This window comes from Malurus melanocephalus, unplaced genomic scaffold, assembly GCF_030028575.1.
Source record: "Malurus melanocephalus ecotype Western Australia unplaced genomic scaffold, MMel_1.1 scaffold_433, whole genome shotgun sequence".
NCBI lineage: Eukaryota > Metazoa > Chordata > Aves > Passeriformes > Maluridae > Malurus > Malurus melanocephalus.
In genome coordinates this window covers 563279-577116 of record NW_026623665.1, presented here as the reverse complement: position 1 = coordinate 577116, position 13838 = coordinate 563279, and the positions used below count along the sequence as shown (strand labels likewise).

At 45.0% G+C, this 13838-nt stretch overlaps 2 protein-coding genes across 2 annotated transcripts in view; both read right to left on the bottom strand.

Moving 5' to 3' along the window:
* DCK (deoxycytidine kinase) overlaps nucleotides 1–493 on the bottom strand; it is a 6454-nt gene extending 5961 nt beyond the window's left edge. Inside the window, exon 1 of the mRNA XM_057380029.1 lies at nucleotides 272–493. Within this exon, the coding sequence (XP_057236012.1) occupies nucleotides 272–341 (70 nt within the window). The 5' untranslated portion in view covers nucleotides 342–493. The remainder of the gene's footprint in view (nucleotides 1–271) is intronic.
* A 1094-nt stretch (nucleotides 494–1587) lies between these two features.
* The window catches only part of MOB1B (MOB kinase activator 1B), a 24717-nt gene continuing 12466 nt past the window's right edge, over nucleotides 1588–13838 (bottom strand). Inside the window, exons 2-6 of the mRNA XM_057380023.1 lie at nucleotides 11168–11334; nucleotides 8647–8740; nucleotides 6955–7088; nucleotides 5694–5857; nucleotides 1588–5472 (exon numbers count right to left, since the gene is read on the bottom strand). Of these exons, the coding sequence (XP_057236006.1) occupies nucleotides 5395–5472; nucleotides 5694–5857; nucleotides 6955–7088; nucleotides 8647–8740; nucleotides 11168–11334 (637 nt within the window). The 3' untranslated portion in view covers nucleotides 1588–5394. The remainder of the gene's footprint in view (nucleotides 5473–5693; nucleotides 5858–6954; nucleotides 7089–8646; nucleotides 8741–11167; nucleotides 11335–13838) is intronic.

Here is a 13838-nt window from a genome sequence, read left to right as displayed (position 1 = left end):
AAAGGAAAGGAAAGGAAAGGAAAGGAAAGGAAAGGAAAGGAAAGGAAAGGAAAGGAAAGGAAAGGAAAGGAAAGGAAAGGAAAGGAAAGGAAAGGGAAAGGAAAGGAAAGGGAAAGGAAAAGGAAAGGAGGAAGGCAGACAATGACGATTCCCGGAGCTGTGCCTCCCCCCGACACGGCCGAAAGCACCGAGCTCCGCGGGAGCCGCATCTCTCTCCAGCCTTCGTCGATTTTCCCTTCCCCATCCCWCTCTGCGAAAGGCGCCGACTCACCGATATTGCCCTCCACGGCGACCTTCTTGAGGCGTCCTTCGGCCCTGCTGCGCTTGGGCGGGGTGGCCATGGCGGCCTGAGGGGAGGCGAGGGCTCCTGAGGGGGAGCGCGACCCGTCTGAGGGGGCCGGGAGGGGCGGGAGGGAGGCGCGCCTGAGGGGGCGCGCGACACACCTGAGGGGGCGCGAGGAGGCGCGCGGGGGCGCCTGAGGGGGCACGAGGGGGCGCGAGGGGGCGCGAGACCCGTCTGAGGGGGCGCGCGAGGGGACGCCTGAGGGGGCGCGAGCCCAGCCCCGCGCGCGCCGGCTTCGAATTTGGCGCGCGACCGCGGCGGGCCCACCCGAGCGGCGGCTGACGTCACCGGCTCGCGCCGCGGCCCGTCCCGCCTCAGGCCASAGCAGCCGCACGCGGAGCGCATCGAGCCGCTCCCCGGCCCTCAGCGCCGCCCCGCGGGACAAAGGGAACGCGGACAGGAGTTAAMGCGTTAAAAATTCCTCCGGGAATTGCCGCTGGAAAGAGGTCAGCAGCACTTGAATTTAGAGCGCTGTCATTGGAAATAGGAGTTCTTAACTTTAGGAAGGGCTGGTTTTTGTTTAGGCTGGAATATTTTGCTTCAGGAAGGAATTGTTCCCTGTGAGGGGGGGACAGGCCCTGGCACAGGGTGCCCTGAGGAGCTGTGGGTGCCCCTGGATCCCTGGAARTRTCCAAAGCCAGGMTGGACATTGGGGACACCCTGGGACAGTGAAAGGTGTCCCTGTCCATTTATAGGATGGGCTTAAAGGTTCCTTCCAAACCAAACCATCGTGGGATTCTACAAACCCCTAAAACCTCCCAAACACACCAAATCCAAACAGAATCAAATTTAAAAGGGAAAAATCCTGAGCCACAGGAAATGGGCACCAGCAGCAAGACATTTGTGAGCCCAGATTTGTATTAAAAAATTGAAAAAAAAAAAAAAAAGCTAGGTTTTTAACCACGTTTTCCCAAAATTCCCTCGAGCCATGTGTGTGAGGGACTTACCCACAGGACGGGGCACTTCAGAAAACTGCAGGAAATCTGGAKTGCTCCAGCTGTCGGGGTCACAGGAGGCTTTTGGGAGAAAAAAAATAAAACAAAAAAAAGGCACCTGTGCCACTGGGCAGAGCCAAAAGCAGAGGCTGCACCTGAGGGCTGCTGGTGAGCCAAGAACACCCTTGGGTGTTTACAAAACCCAAAACACCTTAAACACCCTTGGGTGTTTACAAAACACAGGGGGAAAAAATCTATTTACAAATAGGAAATGGCTGAGGAACAAGTTCAAGAAAGAAATAAAGACAGTCATGGTCAAACATAGCTATTTATTTTCTCTCATAAACAGCTTTCAGTTTCTTATTGAAAAAAAAAAACAAAAAAAACCCTAGGATTTAAATATTCTGTCCCATCACATACAACCATCTGTATACATTATTTACAACTCTCAAATAAACACGGTGCGGATTTTCAGACATTCAACTTATTCTGTTTGAATCAAAAGCTGTTTTTGTTTAAAACTGAAATCTCCATCAGTGACTACAAACTGAAGCRGCATTGGCACAGTTAGCTCACAGTAAGGGTTCTCTCCTTGCATTTTATACTTTACACTGTGTTTTCTCCCATATATTTCAGGGTTCTAAAGGAGGAGGAAAGGTTAGTGTCGCTTTTGGTATTTTTTTTTCCCTTCAAAAACAGCCTTTTACTGAAATCTCATTCATTTTTATTGACACCTCGTTCATTTTTATTGGATCCTTCTCCCTCTCTGAGGGCACATCAAGGCATGTGCCTCTACACCACACAACCACAGCATTCCCAAGCAGTCAAACAGCCATGAAAATAAGTGTTCCCTCTGCGACACGGCTCCGAAAAATGTCCCCAAGTTGCAAACGTACAAAAATAATGAGTATAGTTTAGTGGCTATAAAAAATTAATCTCCCCTAAAAATACAATATTCTATGAACAATTTGGGGAATTCGGTTCCTCCAACAAAATAAGGTAATTGGATATTTCCCTAGGCTGCAAACTGAACCTGGCAATAGGAAACCATAAGGAAAGCGGGGAAAATAACAAGGTTTAACACTGAAAATCACCAATGTTAGTCTCATGTTAAAAGAGAAGACCAGGGAAAGACGATGGGCATCCATGAAACTGCCAGTGGTTTTAGGAGTGAGGGATTGCAAAAGAGACAATCGCTACCAGCAGTGAAGGAAACGAGATTCAAAGGAAAAATTTAACGGGGAAAAAAGCAATCTCTTTTCGTGCTGCAGCTCCTTAAATAATCCAACTAAAAGGGGGGTTATGTACAGTAACAGCACTCTGGCAGGTAGGAAGGGAGGAGAGAGCAGCAAGGAATAAAACAACTATCCAAAAAGGATGTGTTTATAGTAAAATTAAGTCTGGTGACCCAGAAGAAAAGAAGTGGGGGCAAGAAACAGCAAGGAAGAATGTGAAAGGTGAAGTCGAGTCCATAGCAGCAATAGGTGTCCTTACCTGTTAACTGAGGGACACTGCCAGAGGGGGCAGTTCCTAAGGACTGAGGAAGGACAGTGCTCCTCTATCTCCAAGGAAAAGCACAAGTTCAAAGCTCTACATTGCATAGTAAGCAGGAGAAGAAACTGGATACTTGCAGATGGGCTGCTGCCCTCGGAACCTGTGTGCTCCCCTCAGCCACCTGCACCAGCACCACCACCAGCACTGCTTTCGGGGTTTTCTCTTTGCATAACTTGGATCCCTGACTGGAAACACTTGGACAGCACATCCCACACCATCCATCCATCCCCCTGAGCTCCAGCACTCAGCCCTCTGCCCAGCCCAGCTCAAGGGAGGTGCCCTCCTCAAGCTGCCACCCAAATCCCTGCCAAGATCCTACAATTCAGGGCCCTGTCAGACTGGAAGGCTGAGGCAGCACTGGAAGCACAGCCTGGTTTAACCCCACTGGCACATTCTGCTCCCCATCACCAAAGCTGGAAGGTTTTGTCTCCGAGCACTTGTCACCCCTCAAAGTCCTGGAGCAGCGCAGGGTTTGCTTCTCTGGGGTTTATTTGGGGGGCCAGGGGGTGTCCCCTGCTTTCCCTCCCATTAATGCACTATTTTATCAACACATTCACTCAACCCAGATTCCATTTGTGGCGACTTTTGAGTGGCATTTCATGTGCCCTTACTTCCAGAGTGTAAACACATGTCAGCTTCTGGTCCCACAGCTTTCAGAAGGAAAAACAACAATGAAAAGCTGCAAAAAGAAACAGCACGGGGATCCCAAGTCCCCACCACTGCAAACACGTCCTCAATGATGTTATTTTCAAGTGTTGTGTAATTAAACAATGTGTTCATACAACTGTCAGGCAAATCATGATCTCCAAGCTTTTATTACGTGCCTAGAAACTATTCGGTCAAAGACTTTCTACTGCTAGATATTGAATTAAAAAAATACCCTATCCACCTAGGACTCTTTTTTATACTCAACACATTCCAATTCTCATTGGCTGAACTGCAGCAGATGCCTCTGGATTTCTAGAAATGGCTATTAAAAAGAAAAAACCTGCAACAAGCAGAGAACAAAGCCCTCCCAGGGCAGAACAGTGCCAGCAACGTGAACCACTGCACTGCTATCTCCAAGCACATCCTCACTTGTACACATTTATCTTTTTTACTTCTTGCTGGTACACACCACCAMACCAAAGAGTCATCCTGCAATTCCATGGGGGCTATCACCTGTTSAGCACCTCGGAGCTCCTGCCTTGCTCACTCTGTGTCTAAACTGTGCAGTTGGAATTTGGGAGATGGGTGGCTTTTGCACTCTCAGGTGGCACAGGGAAAGCCAGGAGATGAGGATCCCTCACCTGAACCCACAGCTCCCACAAATCATTTCTCAGATGTYACCAGCTCACTCACCTCTTTTGCTCCTGCATGGCACTTCCCTCATTACTCAGGGTTTTGGCCAAGCCAAGGCACACAGAATAGAAGCCCAACTTCTCTGTCRTGTGCTCACCCTGGCTTCATCTGCTCCTGTTGCATTTCCCARCAGCTGGAGTTCCTTGAGATGAGCAGTGATTTTAAAAGAGGAACAACATCATCATAATAACACAACTCCAGAGCAGTCCATGAAATTATCTTCACTCAAACAGCCAACACTGGCCACCAGAGCTCCTCCTCGGAGCCAGGCTTTGCATTCCTAACTTAAAAACACCTTTCCACTCGTTATTTTTCAAGCCAGGTTTTCCTTACTATTATTATTATTACTATTATCCCAGTGCAATTTTTTCTAGGGAATATTTTCCCTAACTGTATTTGTGCAAACTAACTGTTCATTTGGCAACTGCTAGGGGAACTTAACAAGCTGACTGACCCAACTGATGCTTTCCTGCTAAGAAAATAAAAGCAACTATGCAAAATCCCATGGCAGCAGACATGGAACTAATTGCTAAGCACAAGGTTTGTGTAGTTTTGACACCACCTTTGCTGTTTYGCTTTAGCGATGAGAACTTCGCTTTTCTTTGTAAGAAATAATCTAGTTTTGAAAAATTCTATATTCATCTTAAAAAAATAAGACAAGTATTTGTATTAAAAGCTGGAGATCATTGATTTCAGCAAGTTATGGCTTTTTTTTTTTTTTAGTGAAAGCATAGATACATATTTTTAAAACAAGTATCAGTAAGTGTCTGGGTGTTAGTACATATTTTCTGTTTCCAGCAATGTTCAGTATTGTATGTGCTTTGCACCTCAGAAGTGAGTCTGCCAAGGCACTTAGAGAATGTAAGCAAGTCTTCCAGGGACTTGATGAGAATGGGCTACCACTGACACAACACAAGAACCCATCCACCAGCAGTCAATCCCCCAACCAAGCACGTTTCCTTTATGAACACTCAGCACCTGCTAGAAATTCCACAATGGATAACAACAATAAAAAAAAAAAAAAAAAAAAAAAAAAAAAGCTATTTACCACATGTCACTAAGAGAGAAAAGATTTCCCCTAATAAAAGCACAGAAATTAGATTTCAGCTGTCACTGGTAACAGCACAGGGGGGTTGTTTAAAAAAAAATAACAATTTAACAAAAAACAAATACCACACGCTTGCTTAAAGAAACAAGTGATTTCAAGAAGTCCTCTTCCTTTTATCTGTCCTTCGAGGTGAGTTTTTCAATCAGTTCTTGAAGTGGTGCAAGTTCTCTTCTATCAATAAGGTTGAATTCCTGTAACGGGGATGAGAAAGACAMACACACAGAGTTTTGTAAGAGCAGCTCAGGTGAGAAGCCTTATTCAGCCAGAATTTTATTGGGCAGCAGGCTCTCCATGTCCAGGCTTGGCCACTACAGCCTCCCCTGCAGAGAACTGCAGAAGATGCTGACTTTTTCCACAAGGTAAAGGGGGTAATGTAGCTTTGAAGTGAGCACAGTATTGGCCATGTTCTTACCTGAACAAAAAATATAAAGTGCTTGAAAGAAGTATTAAGGTGTGCCTCTTCCTGCAGCTGGATCACCGGGTCAAAGTGCTGGTGGTAGATGTGAGCGTAAACTCTGAACAGACGCTTGAGAATTGTCTTGGCCACTGACATGAAATTCTTTGGGAATGGTACGCCTGGAAAGAGGAAAAGAGATGCTTTATTCTTCAACTCACAGGCCATGTTTGTCTGTTTTGAAAGCCACTACAATCCTGGACAAGTGAAATSAGGTCCAACAGCAGACCTTTGTCACTGCACGGGTTTTATTAAAATTGTTCAGGAAACGGCAGCTGGCTGCTGGGAGCAATGGACTCTTTAGTTAGCACTTCCCCAGGCTAAAAAAAGATATTTATCAACCCTCTGAAAGGAGCAAACCTGTCTAGCTTCTCCTCACCTACCAGTCTACCCAGCCAGCTTAGCTCTTTCCAAGTGCTCCAGTCCTGTCTGAAGGCCAGAGGCCCAGGCAGACCTCACCARTGCTTTCAGAACCCACCAATAATGKSTTCATGCTGCTGTTCCAGTCTGCCCTGCCCAAWTGTTCATCACAGCAAATTTAAATTTAGCTGGTTAGTTTGTGGTCTCTGAATCTCTCTCTGAAGGCACAGTTTCTCTGAAGAAACTTWATGAAAATGTGTCAACAGCTTCAGAAACCATCCCCAAAATTACAGCAATTAAGAGATTTCCCGTTATCTTTTCCAAACTGTTGGTGGGTCATTACCTCCTGCCTGTTTTTCTGAAAAAAAAACCTCTTTGAAACATCTATTTGTCATCTTCAYTTGAAAAGAAACAAACAAAAAATATTAAGATTAAAGCTGCAATTCAGCTTCTTTGGAGATAAGGCCTGAAAGCTCCTCATGACACCCACATATCTATTCTGTGACAAAAAGCTGTCCGTTACTCCGTTACTGGTTATAAGGGTCTGAGACCCTCTGCTTTATTTCTAAAGAAACAAATCACTGTTCAAATCAAACATCAGATGGATGAACAGAGGCAGTTATTAGACAGAAATGGTATTTCCTRCATCCAGAATTGTGACAGGTGTTTATGAGGAGCATTAATACACAGATCAGAGTTCRCGTATTATGACATATCTTAAAAGATAAGTGTGTTCAGATAATGTAACTTTTTCAACCTGCCCTACACATCACTAAGGAGCCCTTTGGATGCTCAGGGGCTGCAGTGTTCCTGGACAATCACAATCCAAGCAGTGCTCAGCCTCAGTGCCTCATGTTACCTATTTTAGAAGGAAATAGCGTTTCRTCATCCAGCTGGTCCTGGACCCACGTCATCAGGTAATCGATGTACTTTGGTGCAGAGCACTTGATGGGTTTCTTGATGTTGGTGCCATCTGCCCAGTGGTACTCGTACCTGGGGTGGAACAGGGATGGAACACCAGTGAATCACTGCTGATAGCCTGGCAGGCTGCTCATCCTGCTCCACTGCCCATGCTCCCACACCCTCCCGTGCCCTTCCCTGGATAACCAAGCTCTGAGTGCTCCTGTCAGCACTGCCTGCTCCTCACCCACAGCAATTCTGCTCTACCTTCCCAAACCTCAGCCACGCTGCCAGACATACACAGCACACCCCTCAAATGGAGGCAATTCTTTGCATTCGAAAATATCCTTATAAAGATTGCAGAGCTCAAGGCCAAACTGTGTTTTGGATAGATAGATTCCCAGGAATGTGATTACAAAATTGGAAACTGATATGAAATGCCTTTAAGCTCAAAGAAGAGTTTTGGAGCAGCCTGGTCTGGTGGAWGGTGTCCCTGCCCATCTTGCAACAAGATGAGCCTTAAGGTCCYTTCCAACCCCAATCAGTCTGGGACTCTGATTCTATGGTTAGGAAAACTTCTAGACTATGTWCACAACCAGACAGAAACAAATCCTCGTGAAATCCAGAAAGCAACAGATATTTTGCCTGGGATATTCTTGGGACATGCTCTTGACAGCAGTSCAGATGGTGGATAATCTTGGAAATATATTGTTTAAAAACSCCCACCACACCTAACACAGCAGCTCCCAAGAGAAGAACAGGGTTTGTATGTAACCGATCACACACGTGGTTTTATGCAAAGCTTAACTGCATCTGATAAATCTGTCTTCTYGTTTTGTTTAACAAATTCAGTTTTGTCACAACAGCTACTGGGAGAACATTTTCACCAGAAACAAATTTGATGAGGGATAACGAAGGTGCTGCTCACAATGGGATTAAAAAAGATCCCATTTTTCTAACAGCAACAAATCAGAGGGTTTGAAAGCATTTTTAAATTGTATCTAAAAACACATGCAAAAATCCCAGACACACCATATGGACCTAATGTGTCTGGATTTATGAAAAATCAGGATTTCTCACCACCCAGTACTGCCCTAATACCAAGATCTAAGTGGTAATCATGTGGGACAAATATCAACAATTAACTGAGGTGCCAGGATCAGTCTGGAGMCAGAGCAAAACAATTTGAGAGCAGGAAAAAGCACAAACACTGGCTGTCTCTACAAAAGCATAAACAAGAATCCAAGAGGTAAAGGGCACAGGGCAGGGGATTCTTACTCAAACTCTGATATCTCTGCAATACCTACAACAAAAATTTTGGTAAGCCCTGATGGAATGACTGCATGTAGAAACTTTAAATCTTAATAAAAAACCCTCATTAACGTTTCAAAAAAAAGGGGGGAGGGTTAAATAATTTTGATACTCAGCTGACATCCCAGGTTAAAGGAAAAAAATAAACAAACACTAAAGAAATATAAACACAATAAAACCCCAACTTTCTATTACCCTTAACAGAAGTTCAAATCCTTCTTTCGTTTCACATCCTTTCCACACAACTCTTGCACTCAACTCTGCTACTGTCGAGTTTTTTAATGAAAAAATCACCTCAGAAACTGCAGCCAGTCAACAGTGAGTAAAAACACGCTCTTACTTTGGGCCAGCAGACATCACAGGGCAGCTCTCTTCCGTGCAGAAATCCGTGATGGTTCCATAGAGCATATTGATCTGGTTGAAGAAGTCGACAGCTGAAAAGCATGGAAAGCACCCATTAGCACAAAATTCCTACAGCCCAGACTGCAAAGCAGAGGTTCTGGAATAGTTTTTGGGAAAAAAAAAAAAAACTTAGTTGCTGCTGCTTTTTTAAGATCCATTACAAAGGAGATGCAGAATGCAACACCAACTTTCTGGAACTGCCTGCAGCAAGAACTATTGAATTGTTCACTGCAGCAAAAGCTTCAGTTGGAAGAAAGAAAGAGAAAGCCTTGTTATTTGCTTTTTCAAAGTCTGGTGCATTTTATTAGCATCCCAAATTCTACTGTCAAGTGTGGAATAAAAGAAACATTTTCAGYGTAAACTTTCCAACTAGAGAGAGCAGTTACTTGTTAGGTGACAGTGGCTTCCCTCAGGCTTTGCATTCCAAAGGCCCACCTTTCCCTGGAGCATTTCACAGAATCCCAGACTGCTTTGGGTGGGAAGGGAATTTAAAGCCTATCCAGTTCCAGCYCCCTGCCATGCACAGGGACACCTTTCACTGTCCCAGGTTGTTCCRAGCTCTATCTAAACTTGGCTTGGACACTTCCAGGGATGGGGCAGCTTCTCTGGGCAGCCTGTGCCASRGCCTCACCACCCTCACAGGGAACAATTTCYTCCTAACACCCCATGTAACCCCATTCTTTTAGTTACTCTTTTAGTTAATTATGCCAAACTCTGTGAAAAGCAAGTTCTTTTTCAATAACTAACAGCAGGTCCTGTCATGAGAAACTGCAGTCACTGCAATCCGTTTATAAATATTTATCTGCAGGTATCTTTCAGAGAATGAACAGCCAAGATCAGACACACTTCATGGCAGTAAGTTACAGCAACTGCTCAGCAGATGCAGGACATCAGCCCTCCCTTCTCAAGTGCCCACGAGAGCTGTTAATTAAATTTCCATTCCCTGCTCCCAGCAGAAACCACAGCCCACTGTTTGCTTCCAGGCAGGCATTTTCAGAAAACCCACACAGGCTCTGACAAAATGACTGATTATGGCACGATTGTGACTTCCCACACTTGGAAGTCTCCAAATCCACACGCACATCCCCTCGTTCCCTAAGACACCAGTCAGGCTGAGAGCTGAGCAAGAAGCAGCAGGGTGGAGTGCATTTGTTGTTGTGCTCTTGGGTTGTGAAGGGTACAGTCACACATTTTGTCTCCTCATGAGACCTCTCAGCTGCTGCTGGTGYTCAGTGTGTGCAGGGATGCTCAGGGAAGGGAGCACCATCAGCTCACTCTTTAATTACACAGCTACAATTGCATCACAGCTAATTCAGCAGGTAAGTTATTTGGGGAGGGAGAAACTGCTGCCACACAGSAAAGCAGAGACATGGAGGGAAGAAACCACGAGAAGGGAAGGATRCCAGCAATACATGAAGAGTCTTTAGTAATGCTTACTCACATAAGCAGGCTGGGCTTTTCTCTAGTCAGTTTGGCAATGCAGTGTGAATAAACTTTTGCAAAGGATGGTGTCAGCAATTGCAGCCTGCCCTGGAAGCAGAGACAAGTGGAGCAGCAGAGCACTGCGTGGCTGCTGGGGAACAGGAAGGTGGAAGGCAGCGTGACAGTTTCACTTCCCAAACATGTCAAAGAGTAGAGAGTAAGGCAGAACCACAGAAACCATGAGAGGACGTTTAATTTGAGTGTAATTTCTACTGCAGTGCACAATCAACCCTGCACCACCACTGGAGCACATCAAGCCTGAGAGGCAAAAGATGACGAACACCCAGAGAGGGCACAGAGCTTGTGGCAGCCAAAACTGCACAGGCTACCAAGTGCAATGGAAGAATTCATTCCTCATGCAGGGAAGGCAAACTTCATGCAGCAGGGAGAGGAAGGAGGAGGAAACAAGGTCAAGCAATCAGAAAGTGCTAATTCAGGCATCATTGTTTGGCCTGAAAGTAGAGGGTTTGGACAAACAGCTTTAGAGGAAGTTCAAAGAATGACATCAGAGATTAACCAGAGCAAAGGCTCAAAACTTGGTAGGAACAAAAGGACTTCAAGAAAATTACAAACCACATTAAAATCACAGAATCATTCAGGTTGGAAAGGATGTCTGAGATGATAAAGTCCAACCTGTGGCTGACCCACACCAGTGCATAGTGACAGGCCTAGTTGTTTCCTGGACATCTCCAGGGGTGGGGACTCCACCACCTCCTATGCTTGACAACGTTTTCCATGAAGGATTTCTTCCTGATGTCCAACCTGAACCCTGAGGTTGTTTCCAGTCATCCTGTCCCTTGTTCCCTGGGAGCAGAGCCTGACCCTGAGCTGGTTGCACCCTCCCGTCAGGGAGTTAGAGAATGAGGTCCCCCTGACGCCCCTTCTCCCCAGGAAATAAAAACAGACACACAGTCRTCCTCCTGCAAGTGTCAGCCCATTTCCAACACCCCAAGATGAAGAAAAGGCCAGTGACTCACTGTTAACTGCAACCCATTCATTGAGGTCCTCCCCGTCTGGAAGCATCACCGCCATGCGCAGGTTGCCGCTCCCCAGCGTGGCCTCGGCATGCTTGAGCAGCTCGTACTGATGGGAGCCCTCGGGAATGTTCTTCTTTGGTTTGAAGGTTTTGGAAGAGCGACTACCACTGCAAACAGAGCAGAAATATTTACACACCTTTTGGAACAGAAAATAAAATAGAAACAAGCAAACCAGTCCCACATAAAGACAAAATTAACATTAAATACTTCACCCGCTCTTATATTGTCACGTTGCAACAGGCTATTTCCCAAAAACTGAGATGCTAAAGTAACAGATATTCTGAGCTTTTTTTTGAACTGTTTTCTGACCTAATCACTTTCTTACCTATAATTTTGTTTGAAAAAACATGGAGTGGTTTAGGAAAAACGTTAAGACATTTGAATTTTAAACCATGGCAGTGAGCCTGGATGGCACATGAACCCCTAACATGCCAGAAACATGATGTGTAAAATTAAATATTTGCGGAGAAGTGCCAAATGAGCCAATATTTGTCAGTATTTTCATGTACAAGCTGAGAAAAGACTTCTGTCAGAAAAGGCAAACTGAGCTCTGAATTCCAATGCAAGTGGAAAACTGTGAAACCCAGGCAGCACAACTTTCATAACAAATACTATCCAGATCTCATTTCTTTATATATAGACGTGGCCAATGTTTCACCATCTCTCYAAGGACCAAACAGAATTTTTTGTTGGTGGGGTGCAAGGGTTGTCTCTCCTTAATCCCAGAAGAAATCCTTTACTTTAGGAAGACATTCTCTCCTGTGAGGGTGGTGAGGCACAGGTTGCCCAGGGAAGCTGTGGCTGYCCCATCCCTGGAAGTGTCCAAGGCCAGGGTCAGGTTGGAGGTGGCCCTGCCCATGGGGTTGGAATGTGATGATCTCTAAGCTCCCTTCTCAACACAAACCATCCTGGGATTCTGTGACTCCATTCTATGGCCCCAGAGCAGCTCTGACTCTCCCGAGCTCCAAAGCAGCAGCAGCATCCTCCCCTTCCTGCAGACTTCTGAATTAATCCTGGGTCCTGGCAGCTGGAAAGTAGCACTTGGCTGCACTTCAGGGATCCTGGGATGGTACAGCAGCACTGCCATGAATATTCACATGGACACCCAACCAACTTAACTGACTACTTCACTCAAATCCAATTATTTTCYTTTCAGGAACATAGCCACTTGAGAGGCACTTTGCCAACACAGGGAGTGAAAATGCAACCTAAAACATCTGAAGAGCAGGAGAAACTGGGATCATTATYTTTCCACATGTGTCAGTGCAAGCAGAAGGACACCAGCACAAGCCMAACACAACCTGGAAGAAGGTTATGAAACAACCAACACAAGAAACTTTGTATTTTGTATAGAGCAGAAAGAGTAAGCCCACCAGAGGGACAAGGGTTCAGGAAATACACACAAGGCAAGCATGGTGAAGGAATTCCCTAAACAAGTAGTTATTTCTGAGAAACTCTAGGCAGGAATTGACTGTACCCACCCCAGCTCGTGAGTGTGCTGGAAAACAAACCAAGTCACTGCAGATCTTTCGAATATCCTGCACAGATCCATGGTGAGGGAAGCAGAAAATTCAACACTGGAAAAAGCTTTAGGTATCATTTAATCCCTGCTCTCCCCACCCTTCCAGAAACAAGRGGTTTGTTCCCATAAGCTGTCAAAAACTCTAACAACAGATTGAAYTACTACTCTGAATAAACCATTCCATCTTTGCCTCCAMCACCTTCCTGWTTGCTGCGTCTGAAATGCAGCACARMCACCCTGAGACAGCAGGAAGCGCTCTCACACCAAAGGCAGGCAGACATCCAAAAGGAAAAGTAATTAGGATAAATGCAAGCTGGTAGTCAGCGTGTGCTATGGAAATATCTGCAATTTTGGCAATAAATTATCAGAATTCCATGCATTTATGCAGTTCACTGAAGCCAGTTAACACACACCTAATGCAGCCTCTCTAAGCCAAAAACTTTATAGGAMATGTTTTTTTCTTGGAAAGTCWTGTTATAAATATWGCATTAATAAACATTATTTTAATTRYCTTATTAGTTCAGAAGCTSTCCTATTATTTAACCAAATAAATAACATGTTTTCTTCCTATTATGTTAATCTGTTTCATATAATAGATTTTAAAAATGGTCTTGTCCCTGCTCTATTTCCTCAACTCCTTGAGAAATCAGTGAAAAAAAAGTAACTTTAAAGAGCTCTGCCTGATGGCAAAGGATACACACAATCATCTCRGTCTGGGTCAAGCATGACATTTTATTTTCAGCTATATTCCAAAACATTGGAAGTCTCAAAATCTTAAAGAATTAGCCCTTTCTCGAGGTTTTCAAATGCTCCAAGGTGGCAGGCAGCACCCACCTTTTCCTGTTAAGAGTCTGAGCTGTCCTTCATATAAATGCAGAAGTGACAGGGGACAGAAAAACCAACAAAGATCCCGTTTTCCTTGGACATAAAAAGGCCATGAAATGGGGAACAGAGTGCATCATCCCCACTATTTGCCACAACCAATCCGCAGCCTTTCAAGGAGAACGGACTTCCCAAAAAATTCCTGCGATTCCAAGGACACTCTGCTCCCTTCACTCCCACATCTGGCACAAACGATGCCCTTCTATT